Raw genomic sequence first — 20,328 nt, forward strand, 5'->3', positions numbered from 1 at the left:
ATATTATATTATCTTGCAGTAATGCAGTATATTATGTTATTTTGCAGTATATTATAGGAGCAGTATATTATATTATAATGCAGTAATGCAGTATGTTGTTATTTTGCAGTATGTTATATTATCTTGCAGTAATGCAGTATGTTGTTATTTTGCAGTATATTATACTATCTTGCAGTAATGCAGTATGTTGTTATTTTGCAGTATGTTATATTATCTTGCAGTAATGCAGTATGTTATGTTATTTTGCAGTATATTATAGGAGCAGTATATTATATTATCTTGCAGTAATGCAGTATGTTATGTTATCTTGCAGTAATGCAGTATGTTGTTATTTTGCAGTATGTTATATTATCTTGCAGTAATGCAGTATGTTGTTATTTTGCAGTATATTATAGGAGCAGTATATTATATTATCTTGCAGTAATGCAGTATGTTATTTTGCAGTATGTTATATTATCTTGCAGTAATGCAGTATGTTATGTTATTTTGCAGTATATTATAGGAGCAGTATATTATATTATCTTGCAGTAATGCAGTATATTATATTTTGCAGTATGTTATATTATCTAAGTTCTGCAACAGCTGATGCGCCACAGTCCACAGAACCCAACTGTACATAACACATTGACGACAGATTCGTAATAATTGACTATGTAACGCATTGGGGCTATGTATAGGCCGTTTGCACATTCACCATAGCAACCAAGATGAGTACGTCATGACGCAGTAAGAAAGCGTACGTCACGTCGTAAGCAGGAGGGAGGAGGCGTGGCTTGTATGATGGCACGTCCCTGCCTATGATGAGAGGGCACGGGCGGTGGGGGTAACCGGGTGCTGGTTCGTATAGCTTGGCAGGCCCAGACAGACGATAAGCCGGTGTCTCCGCCAGCAGGTAAGCGGCGTGCATGCTGCCTGTCCTCCCTGTATGAAGTGTGTACCGTGCATTACTGCCCCTCCTCCTGTCATTGCTCGCAGCGCGGCTGTCACTGCTTCCCAGGGCATCATGACAGGGCTGTCAGCATGCATAGTGCCATGTCACTGTAGGGCATGGGAGCGATATACATGTATGTGTTATACTGGCATCATCTATTGCACATGACAGGCTGCACCACTGCCCTCTATGGCTCCATGGTTAAAGGTGACATGCAGGACCCAGCACAGACAGTGTGGGCTATGTGGGGCCACTGTATGGTTGCAGTACCCTTTTTGAGTGTAAGGGTAACGGGCTCATTCTGTGCCAGTGTATTGGGCACTGTTATCTACTGACATGCCCTCATGTATAGCACATTACTGTACAGAGGTCAAGGAGCCTGGCAATGTTATGGGGTCTTTGAGTCCTTTTACTGGTGCCCAATGTGTATAGTGATTTATTCACCACTGAAGTACCCCCATTATAGAAGTGTCTATACACAGTATACATAGTGCCCAATGTCTATAGTAATTTACCTACCCCTAATGTACCCCCGCTATATAGGTGTCTACATACAGTACACATAGTGCCCAATGTCTATAGTAATTTACCTACCCCTAATGTACCCCCGCTATATAGGTGTCTACATACAGTATACATAGTGCCCAATGTCTATAGTAATTTACCTACCCCTAATGTACCCCCGCTATATAGGTGTCTACATACAGTACACCTGGTGCCCAATGTCTATAGTAATTTATCTACCCCTAATGTACCCCCGCTATATAGGTGTCTACATACAGTACACCTGGTGCCCAATGTCTATAGTAATTTATCTACCCCTAATGTACCCCCGCTATATAGGTGTCTACATACAGTACACATAGTGCCCAATGTCTATAGTAATGTACCTACCCCTAATGTACCCCGCTATATAGGTGTCTACATACAGTACACATAGTGCTCAATGTCTATAGTAATTTACCTACCCCTAATGTACCCCCGCTATATAGGTGTCTACATACAGTACACATAGTGCCCAATGTCTATAGTAATTTACCTACCCCTAATGTACCCCCGCTATATAGGTGTCTACATACAGTACACCTGGTGCCCAATGTCTATAGTAATTTATCTACCCCTAATGTACCCCCGCTATATAGGTGTCTACATACAGTACACATAGTGCTCAATGTCTATAGTAATTTACCTACCCCTAATGTACCCCCGCTATATAGGTGTCTACATACAGTACACCTGGTGCCCAATGTCTATAGTAATTTACCTACCCCTAATGTACCCCCGCTATATAGGTGTCTACATACAGTACACCTGGTGCCCAATGTCTATAGTAATTTATCTACCCCTAATGTACCCCCGCTATATAGGTGTCTACATACAGTACACCTGGTACCCAATGTCTATAGTAATTTATCTACCCCTAATGTACCCCCGCTATATAGGTGTCTACATACAGTACACCTGGTACCCAATGTCTATAGTAATTTACCTACCCCTAATGTACCCCCGCTATATAGGTGTCTACATACAGTACACCTGGTACCCAATGTCTATAGTAATTTACCTACCCCTAATGTACCCCCGCTATATAGGTGTCTACATACAGTACACCTGGTGCCCAATGTGTATAGTTATTTATTCACCCAGTTATAGAAGTGTCTATATACAATACACATGGTGAGGTGGTGTCATTGGCGGTGGCCCAGGTAGATTGCCCCCCTCCCCCCGTTGTTGTTTCCATCTCCTTTCCCATTCTTAATGTCTCTTCCATCTTGCTGCCCGCCTGGTACCCTGCAGAGTTCCTGAGGTCACCCCTGTGATGCTGTTTTCACCTAGTGGGTGACACACCCCATTGTACAGTGTTATCTCTATGGCCAACAACTTATGTCAATAAACTAATTCATCTGACTGACAGTTTCCTGCCCCCAGCAATGTCTTGTACTACAACCCATTATTTTCTGTTCATTCACTTCTGCACCACTGTCATTGTTCTCTCTATTTTTATTCTACCTCTTACTGAGATATAAAGCTGGTTTTTCACCTTCAATCGGCGTTAGCTAAAAGAACAGCTATTGCCCCCCACCCATGCCTGCTCGGCATAGATCTCCTTGGCATTCCTTCTACTTATGTATTGTTTTATGAAGGTAGCTGTCCCCAGAAGCATTGACAGCTGTCTGTCTGGGTTATGAGACCTGCAGTCAGGCCAAAACTGGTGCCGTTAGACAGATGCAAACATGTGACTATATTACGCTGTTATGTTCCCAGCCTAAGAGTGAAAGTTTGTCTATCTTCAAAACAATGCAACATCCTACCTTGCACTGTGTAAGGTGATACTGGTGGCAGTGGCATTGTTTTGGATTAAAGGGGTACTCCAGTGGAAATTTTATTTTTTTAAATCAACTGGTGCCAGAAAGTTAAACAGATTTGTAAATTACTTCTATTAAAAAAATCTTATTCCTTCTAGTACTTATTAGCTGCTGAATACTACAGAGGAAATTCTTTTCTTTTTGGAACACATCTGACATCACAGTGCTCTCTGCTGACATATCTGTCCGTTTTAAGTACTGTTCAGAGCAGCAGATGTCAGCAGAGAGCACTGTGCTCGTGATTCAGCAGAGAGCTCTGTGTTCCAAAAAGAAAAGAATTTTCTCTGTAGTATTCAGAAGCTAATAAGTACTGCAAGGATTAAGATTTTTTTTTATAGAAGTAATTTACAAATCTGTTTAACTTTCTGGCACCAGTTAAAAGGGGTACTCCGGTCACAGGGGGTCCCGCTGCTGTTGACCCTCGCAATCTTGTATTCATGCCCCCTCCCATAGACTTGCATGGCACACGGGGGCGGAGTCGTGATGTCACGATACTCTGGCCCCGTGGTCGCCAACCGGCTGTTTGTGAGCTGGCACCGCGACGTGCAGCTCAAACAGGTGGGTGGCGAATACAAGGTTGTGGGGATCCCCATCGGCGGGACCCCTACGGTGAGACATCTTATCCCCTATTCTCCTAGTCTCTGAACTGTCGACCTTCAAGTGTTGCAAAACTACAACTGCCAGCATGCATGGACTCAAGGGTCTTAGATGCATAAACTTTAGTAAAAATAGGGACAAGTTTTCACGTCTCCATGAAGGCAAAAATACCCTGTGTATAAATACTGAATTCAGACTGATATCTGTATTATTATGAGTAATATTAATAATCTATATTTTCTTATGTGAAGAATCAGTGAATGCGTCATATTATAAAAAAAAAAACAAATAAACATTCAGGATGTTCTACAGTTTGAACAATTGTATCTAGTTTACTACATAGTTGAAGGTCACAAAAAGTAGTTCATGTAATGTCCAGTCCTAGGGAGATGTGGTAATGTATGTTACAACGTGCCGTAAAGGCAATAACAGCTAGGATTGTGGTCAAACTCTACGATGATCTCTGGCACAGTATATTCTGGCTGAGCACTTTGTATTTGGAGATCCTAAGGAGAGGAAAATTTGGCATTGCCGATTGTAATTTGGCCTCTGCGCTGAGAATACGTGCTGCGATTGTTTCACTGTCCCATTGCTGCATTACAGGCAGTAGTATATCGTACCATACGAGAGAGAGAGAGAGAGAGGTGCATGTCATTCACATTGTTTAAAAAAAAAAAAAACAACAACATATATATATATTTTTTTTATTTTATTTTTTTAATCCAAAATATATATCTTCCTCCTTTTTGATCAGTTTGTTTTGCATTGAGAGGAAGTTGCTTTAAAATGCTGAAGCTGATCATTGACGCTTAGCTAGATTTTGTACAGGCTGATATCTTGTATATCCTCTGGGTCATGGGACATGTGGTCTGTTGCAAAACTACAACACCCAGCATGCCCGGACAGCCGTCGGCTGTCCGGGCATGCTCGGAGTTGTAGTTTTGCAACAGCTGGAGGCACACAGTTGCAAGTAATGCTTTTGCAGTACTATGTTCTCTATACAGTCCTGTGTCATTGTTACCTCAGGTCATTTTGTACATCCTAATCTCAAAAGCTCCAGGTGCTGTCCGTTCCCCTGTATAACCTCTTTCCCATCCCCCCCTCCATTCTCACCATTCCTGTCTTCCTTCTACCGCTTGTCATCCTCGTTCCTTCTCTTGTCGGTAAGAGTCCTCGCTGCTTCTGTATCATGCTGCCCATTTACCTCCTGATTTACGTCTTTGTCCTTGCTCCTCACAGCCGCCTATATTTTGGATGTTGTTCATTGTCTCCCTTGCTACTCCTGCCATCAGCCCATTACCTCCATAATCTCTTTACAGCCATGACTGTGGCCCTCCATGCAAACACAACCTCAATTGAACATTGCCTGTCTACTATTTAGCCCCATGGGCCTCCTAGAATAAACTGCAGCCTTTCCATCACCTTCCTGTTGTCTTCAATGACGACTCCCCTTCACCCCAGTATACCGCTGGCTGTCCCCTAAAAAAAGGGTTTTACAGCAAAATCAGGTCTGACAAGAACCATTCCGGATTCTGAAAAACTGATTTAATTTATAACAGGGGAGGTGGGGGACCAACATCTATCAGGCTTATATATTTCACGTGCACTGGATAGGCCATAAATGTTTAAGATAGGGATCACCTTCAAGATAGGACTAGAAAAAGAGAAGTCCTTGAACTGACCTTTTGTTGAAAATCTTAATCTATTTCTTTCGGGGATAGCTGGTTGACAACCAGTATGACTCCCAATAGGTTAGACGGACAGCTTTTTATGGACTCCTAGGAGGATAGACTGCATAGTTAGGCAAATTCACCTTCCATATTCCTGCATAACTATGTAGAGTTTTTCTTTAGTACTCTCGGAAATGCTTTTCTATGGCAATCCCACTGGGGCAAGAATGGTGGCCATATTGGTTCTAATCCAGCTTTCGGTGAAACAATATAGTTAGGGTGACAAACATAGTACAGCCATGACTTATGCACATTATTTTTAGTTTATACATCAGTATGTCTGTGAGAAGGTATACTAAAGAACATACCATGTCATACTTGCGGTGGGTGGGCCCTTTTAATTCGCCAAACATAGGGAGAGATTAATCAAAAGCTGTGTAAAGGAGGGGTGTAGTTGCCCATAGCAACCAGATTGCGTTTTTCGTTTTCAAAGAGGACTAGTTCACACTACAGAATCCAAGTGAGGCCAGCGTCGACGGAATCAGTTGCCACTAGGACCGCAGGGACATTGCCGTCCCCGATAGACTGCAGTGTCTGTGGCACGGATACCGCCAGAACGTTGAGCAATTTCAATTTATTATTATGTTGGAATTTTCAGGCAAAAATTTTGCCCAGAATATTCCGCAGTGTGAATGGGTTAACGTAAAACCCATTCACTCGCATTTTAAACTCAGGTAGCGGAATTAACGACCGAAATTCAGATGCGGAAGTCCGGTCAGAAATTCCGTAGTGAAAACCAGACCTTTCTATGGATGACCGCAGCCAATTGTTTGTTTGAGTAAATTGCACCAAATGTACCGGTAATATAAGGCCCACACGTTTTAATGAATTCTCTGCATCCTTTGAATATGTCATTAGACAATAATCCTGAGTCTTGCCTTTTCCATTCTGACCACTAGGCCTTAAAGGAGTACTGCAGCCATAGAACACTAATGCCCTATAAGTGTCTGATCGCCGGGATTCCGTATGTGTATGGGAGAGGTGGTGATGCAGCATTCATGCATCCCTGCCTCTCCCATAGAGTTGAATGGAGGGGGCATGTCTGTTGACCTCTCTGTGTGGTCAACATGAGCATTAGCTGCGCAGAGACGGGAGATCGCGGGCTGTCCCAGCGTTCGGACCCCCACAATCAGACACTTATCCCCTTTCCTGCACATAGAGGATAAGCGTTCTATGGCTGCAGTACTCCTTAGAGGGGTTGTGCGCTGCCCTGGCTTTTGGAGCTCTGCACACAGCGTCCGGGAATTCATTATTCCGAACGCTGTGTGTGGCCTTCCGTGTTCGCGGCCGCCGGGCGTGATGTCACGCCCGGCCCCCTCGTGACGTCACGCCCGCCCCCTCAACGAAAGTCTATGGGAAGGGGGCGCGACCGCGACGTCACGAGGGGGCAGGCGAGGGGCCAGGCGTGACGTCACGCCCGGCAGCCGCGAACACGGAAGCCCGCACACAGCGTTTGGAGTAATGAACTTCCGGACGCTGCATGCGGAGCTCCGAACTGCAGGGCAGCGCACATCCCCTTTGAAACTTAGCTGAGACTTCCTGTTCTGTACAGATGCCTTCCCAGCAGTGCCCTCCTTTTCATCACAGACAGGAGTACAGTGAATGGAGACATCAGCAGATGGCTAAGACATTATTCACATTAGCTTAAACTCAGCCTCCCCCTCCCTGTAGAATGACCTGTGAAAAGGTCACAGAGAATGCTCAGTAGCATCTCCAATTCATGTGAATGGGACAGGTCCTGTCTATTGTTGACTTTGTCCGGGCATCCTGGGGGTTGAAGTTTTGCAATATCTGGAGGGCCACAGTTTGAGACCACTGTAGAAAAGATAGTCTTGATGCTCCAATCGGAGCTCAGCTTTCATTTTTGACACTGCTGCAGGAGGAAAGGCTGATTTTTATTGGTTGCTATGGGAAACAAAGCCTAAAACTGGTGCCTGTAGAGAACAACTATTATGTATGCAGAAACGCCTCATACCTCGGTGAGGTGAAAAGTCCTCAGCACATTGTTAGCCTGTAGAATGTCTTCCTCCTCTTTCCTCCATGTTGGCAGTGGATACATTTTAGTACAACATATGATGGCATATCCAGCCAATGACGTACACCACGGCAGGAGCCCTGAATAAACAGTTCTGTGTATAAATGGAGGGGTGTGTAGGCAGATGGCTTCTGTGCTGCTAGTATTGTCATCCCTGGAGTACAGTCTGCCATTAGACTAGAAATAAGAGTTGGCTGTGTGCACAAGCCTGACAGGATAGTGTGTCACGTCGTCACCAGGATAGATCTGTGTACATATGGTGGGAGGGTTTTTAATGCTTTTAGTTTCGTGTTTATGTTGTGAAATCTAGTATGACAGAAGGCGTCTTAAAGCAGGTGTGAGAAACTTGCACAGATTGGCAGCGATGAGATGATATCGTGTCCAATAAGGAAAGGCTGAGATGGGGTGCATTTAGCTCGGGAAGGGACATGATGTTGTATGACTAGAAGCTGCCTGGCTTAAAGAGTACCTGTCATACCCCAAAATGTTACTCAGTACCTAATCCGCACCATGTGCATGTAATATTTATGCCTCTTTCACCAATATTTATTAAAAAAATACCTCTTTTCATTAGCTCACAGAGTTAGAAATCCTCTCAGAGGAAGAGGCGTATCCCTCCTTGTGGTGGTGGGAGGTGATTGGTGTGTCTGCTCATGAAGTCTTGGCCATGAGGCATCTCTTGTCCATGACTCATGGACAAACCTAATGCTGCTACAGGACATGTTAGTGTTCCAGTAGGTATGGGGACCCCTAGTGGTGGTATTTTCAGAGCCGTTTTCCTTATTAAATATTCAAAAAACTTTAAGCAACCGTATTACATATTCAACTTTCATCTGTAACAAAGTTTATGGATCTGACAGGGCCTATTTAAGGGTGTATTCACACATACAGTATCTTTAAATATTTAAACAATGTAAACAAAAGGACTAAACACAGCTTCAAATCCTGCGCATCAAATATTTTCAGGATACTGTACGTGTGAATAGACCCTAAGGAGTATTGATCAGATGGAATCTGTCGTTTGCTTTGTATTGATCACTGGTATAATGCTGCGTCCCTTCACTGCCCCCTCCCCTTTATACAGTGATCCATGGCCACCCAGTGTGCAGAAAAATACAGTGTTGCCTCATCCAAGTAAATGGGGCCTACTGCAATTCCCTGCCAAGTGGCTGTGATGAACACTACAAGAGCTCTGCGTCCCCTTCATTCTCCTATTGATGAGGATCCCAGAGGGAGGACCACCGCCGATCAGGAAGTGGCGGCATATCCTAGTGATGTCGCTTTGTGTCCGGCTTTACAACCATTTTTAAATTATTATTATTATTATTTTTTTTTTTTTTTATTGTCCTGATGCATTTAAAATTTAAAATTGGGTCACATTGTGACAGCCAATTATTAAAATGTCCTATCATTTAGGGTCTACTGGGGAGATTTATCAAAACCTTCTGAAAAATAAGAGAAGCCATCTGATTGGTTGCTATGGGCAACTACATCACTCTTCCTCCACACAGGTTTTAATAAATCTCCCCCTGTATCTCTATGCAGGCCTATACATAGACTAGTGTTTCCCAACCAGGGTGTCTCCAGCTGTGGCCAAATTACAACTCCCAGCATGTCCGGACAGCCAAAGGCTGGGAGTACCCCTTTAAGTGTTGTGGGGGCAAGGTGACATTGCCACTCGGCCTGCCTACCTGAATTATTGCAGCTCAAAGAGTTAAATCGCAAATTCAGCCCCGCTACAGCTTTATAAACTAGTGAACTCATTGAGTGACATCTCCGTTTTCCAGTGCGAGATGCGGGGAGCGATGACTGTATTCGAGAGGACATGACTCCCGCCAGGCAGGGGATGGCTGCTGTGAGGAACAGAATTAGAAGCGGAAGGGAAGAAGGCTGAGATGTTCCAGCAGAGCGGCAGGGACAGATGATTAATAGGTTGTGAGAGAGAAGCGGGGAAGCATTGATCCACACGTACAAGGATGGCTGTGGTAGAGCCGAGGCTCGGGATGGATGGGGACTGGGCACAGTGTGAAAAGGAAGCAGGAAAAAACAAGGAGTAAGATTGCTGTGTGCATGCAGAATGCCATTCAGTGCCAAGGCAGAGGAGGGCTCATGACACTTATAGAGGAGATGGTAAGTGCACATTACATGTACAGGTCAGGCCCATAGAGAAGGGGTATGGTCGTGATGGGGGCAGGGAGGCGAGCGGAGGCAGCTGGATAAGAAGAGAGCAGATGTTTTTAGGAGAAGAGCTTTACCCTCAGGCGGTGAGAGAAGGGCTGGTTTTTCAGTTAGGCAGAAAAGTCATGAGGATTGGTTGTGCGGGATCAAAATTCTCTTTAAAGGCAGGTGGGAATGGTGGGATCTGAGGGGTTGGAGATTAGGGGTGTTGCTGTGAAGCCAGGGTGGGTAGTTAGGCAGTTAGGATGTGGTATAGGGGTACATGGTTAGGTGGGATGTATGGTGGGGGGGCAGCACAGCAATGGTTCCTGGTGAGATGCTGCACTACACTACACTATGGGGTAAAGGTCTTGCTCTGAGGAAAGATTGCTTAGGTTTTGTGTGCCGGGCTGTGGGCTGAGGTATGTGTGACAGTAGTACATGCACACAACATATGCCTCTTGATATGAAAGATCCTACGCCAAATTGAAAATCATGACAAAGAAAGCAAAGCGTATACAGATCAAGATACAAACAAAATCATTTAATTGAACATCAGTGCATAATAGAAACAAACATTTAAAAGACACTTAAAATGACAAACATAATCATGTAGAAGTACAGATATGTCTGCCAAATGCAGGACCGGAGGTCCCCTATATAACACAGTATAAAAATATACCTAACAATGTAAAGTGCTATTAGATACTGGGAAGAAGTGGATCTAGTGAAATGTTGGGTGACGGAGGTCCTGGGGTGTCCCTACTAGGGGATTACTGTCTTTACCCTGGTGCATATCCCACAATACTCAGACTGGTTTACTTTGGTCATTTTGTTATACTCTGTAACTGTAGACCAGCGGTCTTCAAACTGTGGCCCTCCAGATGTTGCAAAACTACAACTCCCAGCATACCCGGACAGCCGTTGGCTGTCCGGGCATGCTGGGAGTTGTAGTTTTGCAACATCTGGAGGGCCACAGTTTGAAGACCACTGCTGTAGACACTTGTTTACCTACTAAGATTATGGTACTGGTTTCTAACAACCCAGTATCTAATAGCACTTTACATTGTTAGGTATATTTCTATACTGTGTTATATAGGGGACCTCCGGTCCTGCATTTGGCAGACCTATCTGTACTTCTACATGATTACGTTTGTCATTTTAAGTGTCTTTTAAATGTTTGTCTATTATGCACTGATGTTCCATAAAATGATTTTGTATACGCTTTGCTTTCTTTGTCCTGACAGTAGTACATGGTTACCGTAGCTTTGTTATAGGACAGAGATGCTCGGTGAGGTGTTTGAGGCCTGGGCCTGGCATTTGTGTCTCATGTAGTATCAGATAATAATCTCCACATGACTGGATGTAGTAATAGAGTCTGTGCACCAGCATAATATTACAGGAAACGCTTATCAGTATGTGGAGGAGCATTGTGCTGGCAACCCTCCTGCATCTGGTCGGCCGTCTCATGTGTAATTGAAGGAATATGTTACGCTATCTTTGTATGCTAAAATCTTGTTTTGATTTAGGTCCCTGTTGGTGTCCCCGCCCGGTCAGCAATGGTTCAATGAGTCTGAATAAAATGAAATAATACTACGGTGGTACCATGGGGCAGAAGAAGAGGCCATGTCCCAGGTTGCTGGACTACCTGGTAATCGTAGGTGCAAGGTAAGTCCTGAGAGTAACAAAGGCGCTATACACACATATATATATTGTAATAGGCTTTGGGAAACCGGGTGACGGGCCACTTTAAAGCTAGTTGGTTTGGGTCCGTTAGTTGTGCGTGCCGCTTTTGCGGCTTTTGTATTGTGTGGAGGGGTGATACCACCCTTTTGTTATATATTGATAGAGAATTGGATAGAAACTATGGTTAAACATCCCTGCTACCCATTGCCTAAAGAAAAAGGTTTGTGATGCCTGCGGAGGATTTGGGAGGGTTGGGGAATTTATACGGAAATCTGTTGTGTGCTCTTTTTGTACAATTATATTTACTTAATAAAAAAAAGGAAAAAAAAAAAATGCTCAATTTTAGCTGCTCTTTTCTTCTACTTGGACGCAGGGAACAATAACCATAATTTCCCTTTTCATACAACTAACATTCATATCATAATGGTAAGAAATGAGAGATTATGTAATACAATTAGGTTTCCTTTTCGAGAGGATCTGTCACCGTGAATTAATATTTCATTCATTCACAAGAACATCAAGTTACCTTTATGTCATGTTGGTAGTCAGCACAGTTAACCATTTCCTTTCTATTCTGACTCTTGTTTATATTTCAGTATGCTGTTGGCTTTCCTTTTCTTTTCATATGTATCTTCCTTTGAGGTTTGAGACTTAAGTCTTGTTTACACAAGTGAATATCCGTTCAGTCTTCCATTCCAATTTTTTTGTTAGTAAAGGTGGAATCTTTGGAAAGAAGCAAAAAAAAAGGAAATGTTTGCCTTTTTTTTTTTCTTCTGCTGGCAATACTTAAAGGGATTACTGAGCTGATGTATTCTCGTGTGAGGAAGGCCTACAACTGTACATAGACGTGTTACATAGAAAACTAAAGTGCACTTGAGTAAAAAAAAATATATATATTACTAGTCTAGACCATCACTAGATGGAGCATTAATGCAGCAGTCGGCCCTGTCCACTTGAGTTGACCACTGGGAACACCTCCAAGCACCCATCAATCATAAAGTGATTGCATATAGTAGCTCTGTGCCATCAGTTTATGGGATGGGCCTTTAAATTTACACCAGTCATTGAGCATAGAAAGAGTAATAGTCTTATTCTATATTGCCATTTAAATTAGCTGGAAAGAGGGCAACTTGGTGCAACCTGCTATATTGTAGAATGTTTTGCATGGATCCCCCTTATCAGCTTTTAGGAGCTCATCTAGTAGTGCGCACAGAAGATATTCACACAGGTCTGCATGATCATAATTGTGGTAAATAACTTTAGGGTGTGGATATAATATTGCATAATACTCCTGATTTATATTCTAATAATTTGAAAAAACGTAATAACCTTTTTACAATTAAAATATCTAAGACTTGGCAATGGAAATTCTGCTTTCACAGCGGTATGTTCCAGATGTCTGATGATTAAATCTCTGCCTCTTGTGGCTTTGTGTGCTTTTTCTGTCTCCTGTACGATCCTCTTCTATCTTATGAGCCATCTGTACACAATCCTTTTTTCTCCTTGCCAGGCAGCCAAGCAGTGACAGTGTTGCCCAGACACCTGAGCTCCTTCGGCGTTACCCCCTCGAGGACCATCCAGAATTTCCACTGCCACCCGATGTGGTATTTTTCTGCCAGCCAGAGGGATGTCTTAGTGTACGGCAAAAGCGGATGAGCTTGCGGGATGATACTTCATTTGTGTTCACGCTCACTGATAAGGACAGCGGCGTCATACGTTATGGAATCTGTGTTAATTTTTATCGCTCCTTTCAAAAACGCCTTCCGAAAGACAAAAGCAGAAAACAGCCTAAGCCAGCAGCTCCTGAGAATGGGTCTGAAGGCTCGGATGGTGGCTATTCTTTACAGGCTCCGAGTGCAGAGTCTACTCCAGATATCAATCACTCTCCTCGAGGGAAACGTCTGTCCAAAGGAGCACAAAGGTCACGCAATAGCACACTCACATCTCTTTGTATCATCAGCCACTATCCCTTCTTCTCCACCTTCCGGGAATGCCTGTATACTCTCAAGAGGTTGGTTGACTGCTGCAGTGATAGGCTGGTCAGCAAGAAGGCTGGAATATCCAAGGGTGTCACAAGGTAAGACATTTTTTTGTCTCTGCATGTTAAAGGAGTAGTCCGGCGTGCACTTTTCTCATTTTATCCGGTCCGGGCTGCAAAATAAAAGAAAACAAACTTTCTCTTACCTGCCAATGAGCCCCCGGAGCTCTGGTACAGGTGTTGGGTCGCCGGGCTGTTTGCTTCTTACTTCCTGTTAGCCCGACACGTCACACGGAGCTTCAGCCTATCACAGGCCGCAGCGATGTCCCGCCTTGGCTGGTGATAGGCTGAAGCTCCGTGTGACGTGCCGAGCTAACAGGAAGTAAGAAGAATACAGACCGGGGACGGAACACCTGTACCGGAGTGTACCGGAGCTCCGGGGGCTCGTTGGCAGGTAAGAGAAAGTTTGTTTTCTTTTTTTTTTTGCAGTCCGGACCGGATAAAATGAGAAAAGTGCACGCCGGACTACTCTTTTAAGTGGTTACAATTGTTCTGTTCACGTTAAGGTAAAGCCTGTATAACCCCTCTCTTTTGACTACATCATGAGTTGTGACCGAACTTTCTGAGACAAGTTGGAGGTGCTATTTGGTGATATATCCTTTAATATTTGTGTATCAATACAACCCTTGCTGTAGAGATGATGATTGCTATATTTGCTGTTATAAAACTTTTTCTCAAAAGATTGTTGAATGGTGGTGGGTTTTCCCATCTGGGCAAGTTATCCCCTTTACTAAAAATAGGGAATAACTTGTGAATCGTGAGGGTCTGGCTGCTGGGACCTCTGCCAATCCCTAGAACAAATGTAAAAAAAATGCAGCACCAAATGAACAGAGCAGGGTGCGCCTGCATTGTCAATACTCCATTTGTTCTCCAATGGCTTTGCGATTGTTGCTGGGCGCTGCCTTTTGGCAATGTTTGGAAGGCCCATAGAATAAAAACATGGCTGTGGCCGTGCATGTTACGGCCTACACTCTTCATTGGGGCTGTATTTTTATTTTGTTCACAGTGGGAAAGGGGATAATGTGCCCTGACAGGAAAACCCCTGTAATGTGTGTGTTTTTTTTTTTTTATCAGCAGGACAAAGTCCTTGCAAATGTTGGGGTTGTATGGTGCAATAAAAAACCACTTCACCCACTGAATGACTCTCTGATGGGGCATTTGGATAGATGGGCCTAAAATTAAAACCTCTTATGATACCATTTATTCCTGTTGTTACATGATACATTCCTAGACCCCTGCTTTAAGTATTCAGGAAAACATCACTTGATCCCTCAGCTGACTGGAAGGAGAGTTTATCAACAAAGATAGAAGTTACGGGCCGTATGAACTATCCAGTGATCATCTAGGTGGCCCTGCCGGCACAATGATTGAGCCACATAAAAGGATTCTTAAGTGGGTGCCAACCTGCTTAATCTGTGCTTGTTACAGGCACAGGTGGACCCGCAGTTGAAATACAGCTTGCCCAATGTTTCTTTTTTAGGGAGAGTCTGGAGGACCCCATACACATAAGACTTTAATGTGTGTGCCTTTACTTAGACCCCAAATCAGAGTTTGTGTGGTGGGTGCAGTTGCATCCACTTGCTTTGTATTAAAGGATATTGCAAAGTCCATCAGTTTTCCCGTAAGGGAGTATGTGTATAACAGGTTTGTATTAACAAGTGTTTTAGACATGGAATTCATTATTGGTTACATTTGTTGCTGTCAGGGCATGCTGGGAGTTGTAGTTTCTCAACCACGTCATGGGTTGCATTCAGCTGTTTGTGTGGCCTAAAATCATTAAATCGTTTTCTCCTAAATAGAGGAATCCTTGTGACTGTAAAATGTAGGCAGAAGGCCTGATCACATCCTAACAGAACAGATGGTAAATCCAGGACAGGCCACTAGAGTGACAGCATTGTATGATTTTACCAGAATTATGAGGATCAATGTTAATCCTCACAGGAGGCAAGGTCTCAGCTGTCCTTGTGTGTGACATAAAAGACTGTTCCTGATACATTTATATAATACATAACTCATGCAGCTCTCGGCTATCTATACCCACAATGCAGTATAAGATGGCGCAGTGTAGAAGATTCTCTCATATTTTCATTACACACTAGCCACACACTTATTTTCTTGGTTCTTGAATTGTGCTTTGCTGACGGTGTAATATACCATTGAATTGTTTCATAGACTATACCTGTTCTTGGCAAAGTGATAACTACTGTGTTATTTAAGCCCCCACAGACATATATTTACATCCGTGGCCGGCTCCCGTTATGTGAAGCGTGCTCAGGAGCTGAGCGCGCTTCATACCCGCCAGGTCCTGGTTGCTATTAGCAATCAGGACCCGCGGCTAATACCGGACATTGCCGATCGGGCTGATGTCTGGTATTAACCCTTTAGACGCTGCGATCAACCACAGTGTCCCAAACAGCTGAGAGGACAGCGGGAGGCTCCTTTTATAATGCTCCTTGCTGTCCGATCCGTGATCTATTGCTCCAAACCCGCCATTCAGGCTGGAGCAGCAGAGCACTGATAACACTGATCAATGCTATGCTATGATATAGCATTGATCAGTGTATGCGATCAAAGAATTGCATGTAATAGTCCCCTATGGGGACTAAAAAAAAAAAAGTTAATAAATGTTCACATTTATTAACCCCTTCAGTAATGAAAGTTTTGAGTCACCCCCCCCCCCCTTTTCCCACTTTCCCACAACACAATGGGAGAGATTTATCAAAACTTGTCCTGAGGAAAAGTTGCCCATAGAAACCAATCAGATCGCTTCTTTCATTTTTAACAAGGCCTCTGCAAAATGAAAGAAGCAATCTGATTGGTTGCTATGGGCAACTGGGCAACTTTTCTTTTGCACAGGTTTTGATAAATCTCCCCCAATGTAACTCTGAGTCAATGACACTTCTGTGAAGTCGTGAAGTCACTCTGTCCGCTCAGGAAGCAACACTGATTGACAATCAATTTCACATGCTGGTGTGCAAATGGAACAGACAACAGGGGGAAATTTTAGGCAATTAGCAAGACACCCCCCCAGTAAAGGAGTGGTTCTGCAGGTGGTGACCACAGACCACTTCTCAGTTCCTATGCTTCCTGGCTGATGTTTTGGACACTAGTGGTAGTATGAGACGGAGTCTACAACACACACAAGTGGCTCAGGTAGTGCAGCTCATCCAGGATGGCACATCAATGCGAGCTGTGGCAAGAAGGTTTGCTGTGTCTGTCAGCGTAGTGTCCAGAGCATGGAGGCGCTACCAGGAGACAGGGCAGTACATCAGGAGATGTGGAGGAGGCCGTAGGAGGGCAACAACCCAGCAGCAGGACTGTGCAAGGAGGAGCAGGAGGAGCACTGCCAGAGCCCTGCAAAATGACATCCAGCAGGCCACAAATGTGCATGTGTCCACTTAAATGGTCAGAAACAGACTCCATGAGGGTATGAGGGCCTGACATCCACAGGTGGGAGTTGTGCTTACAGCCCAACACCGTGCAGGACATTTGGCATTTGCCAGAGAACACCAAGATTGGCAAATTCGCCACTGGTGCCCTGTGCTCTTAACAGATGAACGTAGGTTCACACTGAGCACATGTGACAGAGAGATGCCGTGGAGAACATTCTGCTGCCTACAACATTCTCCAGCATGACCGGTTTGGTGGCGGGTCAGTAATGGTGTGGGGTGGCATTTCTTGGGGGGGGGGCGCACAGCCCTCCATGTGCTTCTGAGATCCTTAGACCCCTTGTAAGACCATATGCTGGTGTGGTTGGCCCTGGGTTCCTCCTAATGCAAGACGATGCTAGACTTCATGTGGCTGGAGTGTGTCAGCAGTTCCTGCAAGAGGAAAGCATTGATGGTATGGACTGGCCCGTCCATTCCCCAGACCTGAATCTGATTGAGCACATCGGGGACATCATGCCTCGCTTCATCCACCACAGACTGTCCAGGAGTTGGCGGATGCTTTAGTCCAGGTGTGGGAGGACATCCCTCAGGAGACCATCCGCCACCTCATCAGGAGCATGCCCAGGTGTTGTAGGGAGGTCATACGGGCACGTGGAGGCCACACACACTACTGAGCCTCATTTTGACTTGTATTAAGGACATTACATCAAAGTTGGATCAGCTTGTAGTGTGCTTTTCCACTTTGATTTTGAGGGTGACTCCATATCCAGACCTCCATGGGTTGATAAATTTGATTTCCATTCATAATTTTTATGTGATTTTGTTGTCAGCACGTTCAACTATGTAAAGATTAAAGTATTTCATACGATTAGTTCAATCATTCAGATCTAGGATGTGTTATCTTAGTGTTCCCTTTATTTTTTTGAGCAGTGTATAAAAATATAATGTTAATTAAACGGCACGATCAATGGCTTACACGTAGAAAAAAAAAATTCCGAAGTCCAAAATTTGTGAATTTTTGGTCACTTTGTATACACTAAAAAAAGTATAACAAGCGATCAAAAAGTACCATCAAAACAAAAATGGTACCAATAAAAATTTCAGATCACGGCACAAATAATGAGCCTCCACACATCCCCGTATATGGAAAAATAAAAAATTACAAAAATACCGTATAAGACGACTTTTTAACCCCCGAATTTTCTTCTGAAAAACCGGGGGTTGTCTTTTACGCCGGTTATTGAGGTCCGGGATAGGAAAACTCCTGATTATCTGCCCAGGCCGCCTCCCGTGTGTGGCTGCAGGCGGGGGCCGGCCAGAGCAAGTAAAAACTAATACTGTATACTCAAAACCAGGGGGCCTCCAGCTGTTGTGAAACTACAACTCCCAGTACAGCAAAGGCTGTCCGGGCATGCTGGGAGTTGTAGTTTTACAACAGCTGGAGGCCCCCTGGTTTTTAGTATACAGTATTAGTTTTTACTTGCTCTGGCCAGCCCCCGCCTGCAGCCACACACGGGAGCCGGCCCGGGCAGATAATCATAGGTATTCCTATGCCGGACATCCCTGTGTCCCAAAAAATCTTTTCGGGACATAAGGATGTCCGCCGGTCACTTACCATTCCCCGGCGGCGCGTGTCCTTCTGCGGTCCGGTCCTCCGTCTCTATGGTTGTACGCACGGGACGTCAGTGACGTCACCTGCCTACAACCATAGAGGCAGAGGAGCACAGGACCAGGAGGACCTCAGGAGGACGCGCCGACCAGGGCCTGGTGAGTGACCGGCCGTGCTATCTTAAGTGATCCGGTCACAGCTCCCCAGTCCCGGGACATACTGCTATGGTCCATAGGCCATAGCAGTAGATGGTGACCTGGGCCGGAGGAGGGGTGATCAGAACACTGTGGGGGCAGACCAGTACAGACATACAGCCTCCAGCCATACACTGTATATGGCTGGAAGCTGTATGTCTGTTGGGGGGAGCTGCCAATCTAATGTGGGGGGAGCTGCCTACTATTGTGGGGGAACTGCTGACCTAATGTGGGGGAAGCTGCCTACAAATGTGGGGGGAGCTGCCTACAAATGTGGGGGAACTGCTACTAATGTGGGGGAGCTGCCTACTTATATGGGGTAACTGCTGACCTAATGTAGGGTAACTCCCGACCTATTGTGGGGGAACTGACGACCTAATGTGGGGGAGCTGCCGACCTAATGTGGGGAACTGGCAACTTAATGTGGGGAACTGGCAACTTAATGTGGGGGGAACTATACTGCCTACCTAATGTGGGGGAACATGATGCCTACCTAATGTGGGGGAACTACAAGGTACCGTACATCGCGGTAGGAGGGGTATTCTTATATGGCGAGTATATCCCAAACTCTATATTTTAACTGTAAAAGTTGGGGGTCGTCTTATACGCCGGCATATACGGTAAACAATTTTTCACATACCAATTTTGGTGCATGTAGTTATAATTTAGTAGTAAAATAAAAGAAAACCTATATAGATTAGGTATCGTTGTCACCGTATGAACCTACAGAATAAAGATAGTGTCATTTTTAACGAAAAGTGCATTGTGTAGAATCGGAAGCCCCCAAAATTTACAAAATTGCGTTTTCTTTTTCCAATATTGCCCCACAAATATATATATTTTTTTTCTGGTTTGACCTTAAATTTTGTGGTCAAATGATTATCATTACAAAGTACAATTGGTGGCACAAAAAAATAAGCCCTCATATGGGTCTGCAGGTGCAAAATTTTAAATGTTCTGATTTTTAGAAGGTGAGGTGGAAAATACGAAATAGCAAAAATAAAAAAAACTGTGGTCCTTAATTAAGGGGTTAAGAGAAGCACCTCCTTCACATTCAAGGTTTTTATGTGAACAAACTCTCAAAGAGAAATCGTCATCTCCATACCAGGTACAGAGCTGCAGATCCCAGCAAATGGGTGCTAGGGAGGATACAATGAAGCACACCTTTTGGTTTTGCAGATTGCTGTTTGCGGCAGAATGGAGGCAAGTATAATTCGAGGTGAGGTTTTAAAGGGGTATTCCAGGAAAAAACTCATATCAACTTGCTCCAGAAAGTTAAACAGATTAGTTAATTACTTCTATTAAAAAATCTTAATGCTTTCAGTACTTATGAGCTGTTGAAGTTGAGTTGTTCTTTTCTGCTCTCTGATGACACCTGTCTCGGGAACTGTCCAGAGTAGAAGAAAATCCCCATAGCAAACCTCTTCTACTCTGTGCAGTTCCCAAGACAAGCAGAGATGTCAGCAGAGAGCACTGTTGCCAGACAGAAAACAACAACTCCAGCAGCTGATAATTATTGGAAGGATTAAGATTTTTTAATAGAAGTAATTTACTAATCTGTTTAACTTTCTGGCGCAAGTTGATATAAAAAACAAG

The 20,328-nt window shown here is 44.1% G+C and overlaps 1 protein-coding gene across 38 annotated transcripts in view; it reads left to right on the forward strand.

The window, feature by feature from the left end:
• Positions 1-746: 746 nt before the first annotated feature.
• MADD (MAP kinase activating death domain) overlaps positions 747-20,328 on the forward strand; it is a 140,168-nt gene continuing 120,586 nt past the window's right edge. For 37 of the 38 annotated variants that reach the window (XM_056526483.1, XM_056526501.1, XM_056526495.1 and 34 more), the window contains exons 1-3: positions 747-892; positions 11,346-11,484; positions 13,013-13,579. In XM_056526483.1, coding sequence (XP_056382458.1) covers positions 11,423-11,484; positions 13,013-13,579 — 629 coding nt within the window. In that variant the 5' untranslated portion in view covers positions 747-892; positions 11,346-11,422. Of the gene's footprint in view, positions 893-9,613; positions 9,790-11,345; positions 11,485-13,012; positions 13,580-20,328 lie in introns of those variants that run through there. The other variant, XM_056526485.1, reaches the window with a different exon arrangement.

Source organism: Hyla sarda, chromosome 6 (assembly GCF_029499605.1).
Source record: "Hyla sarda isolate aHylSar1 chromosome 6, aHylSar1.hap1, whole genome shotgun sequence".
Classification (NCBI taxonomy): domain Eukaryota; kingdom Metazoa; phylum Chordata; class Amphibia; order Anura; family Hylidae; genus Hyla; species Hyla sarda.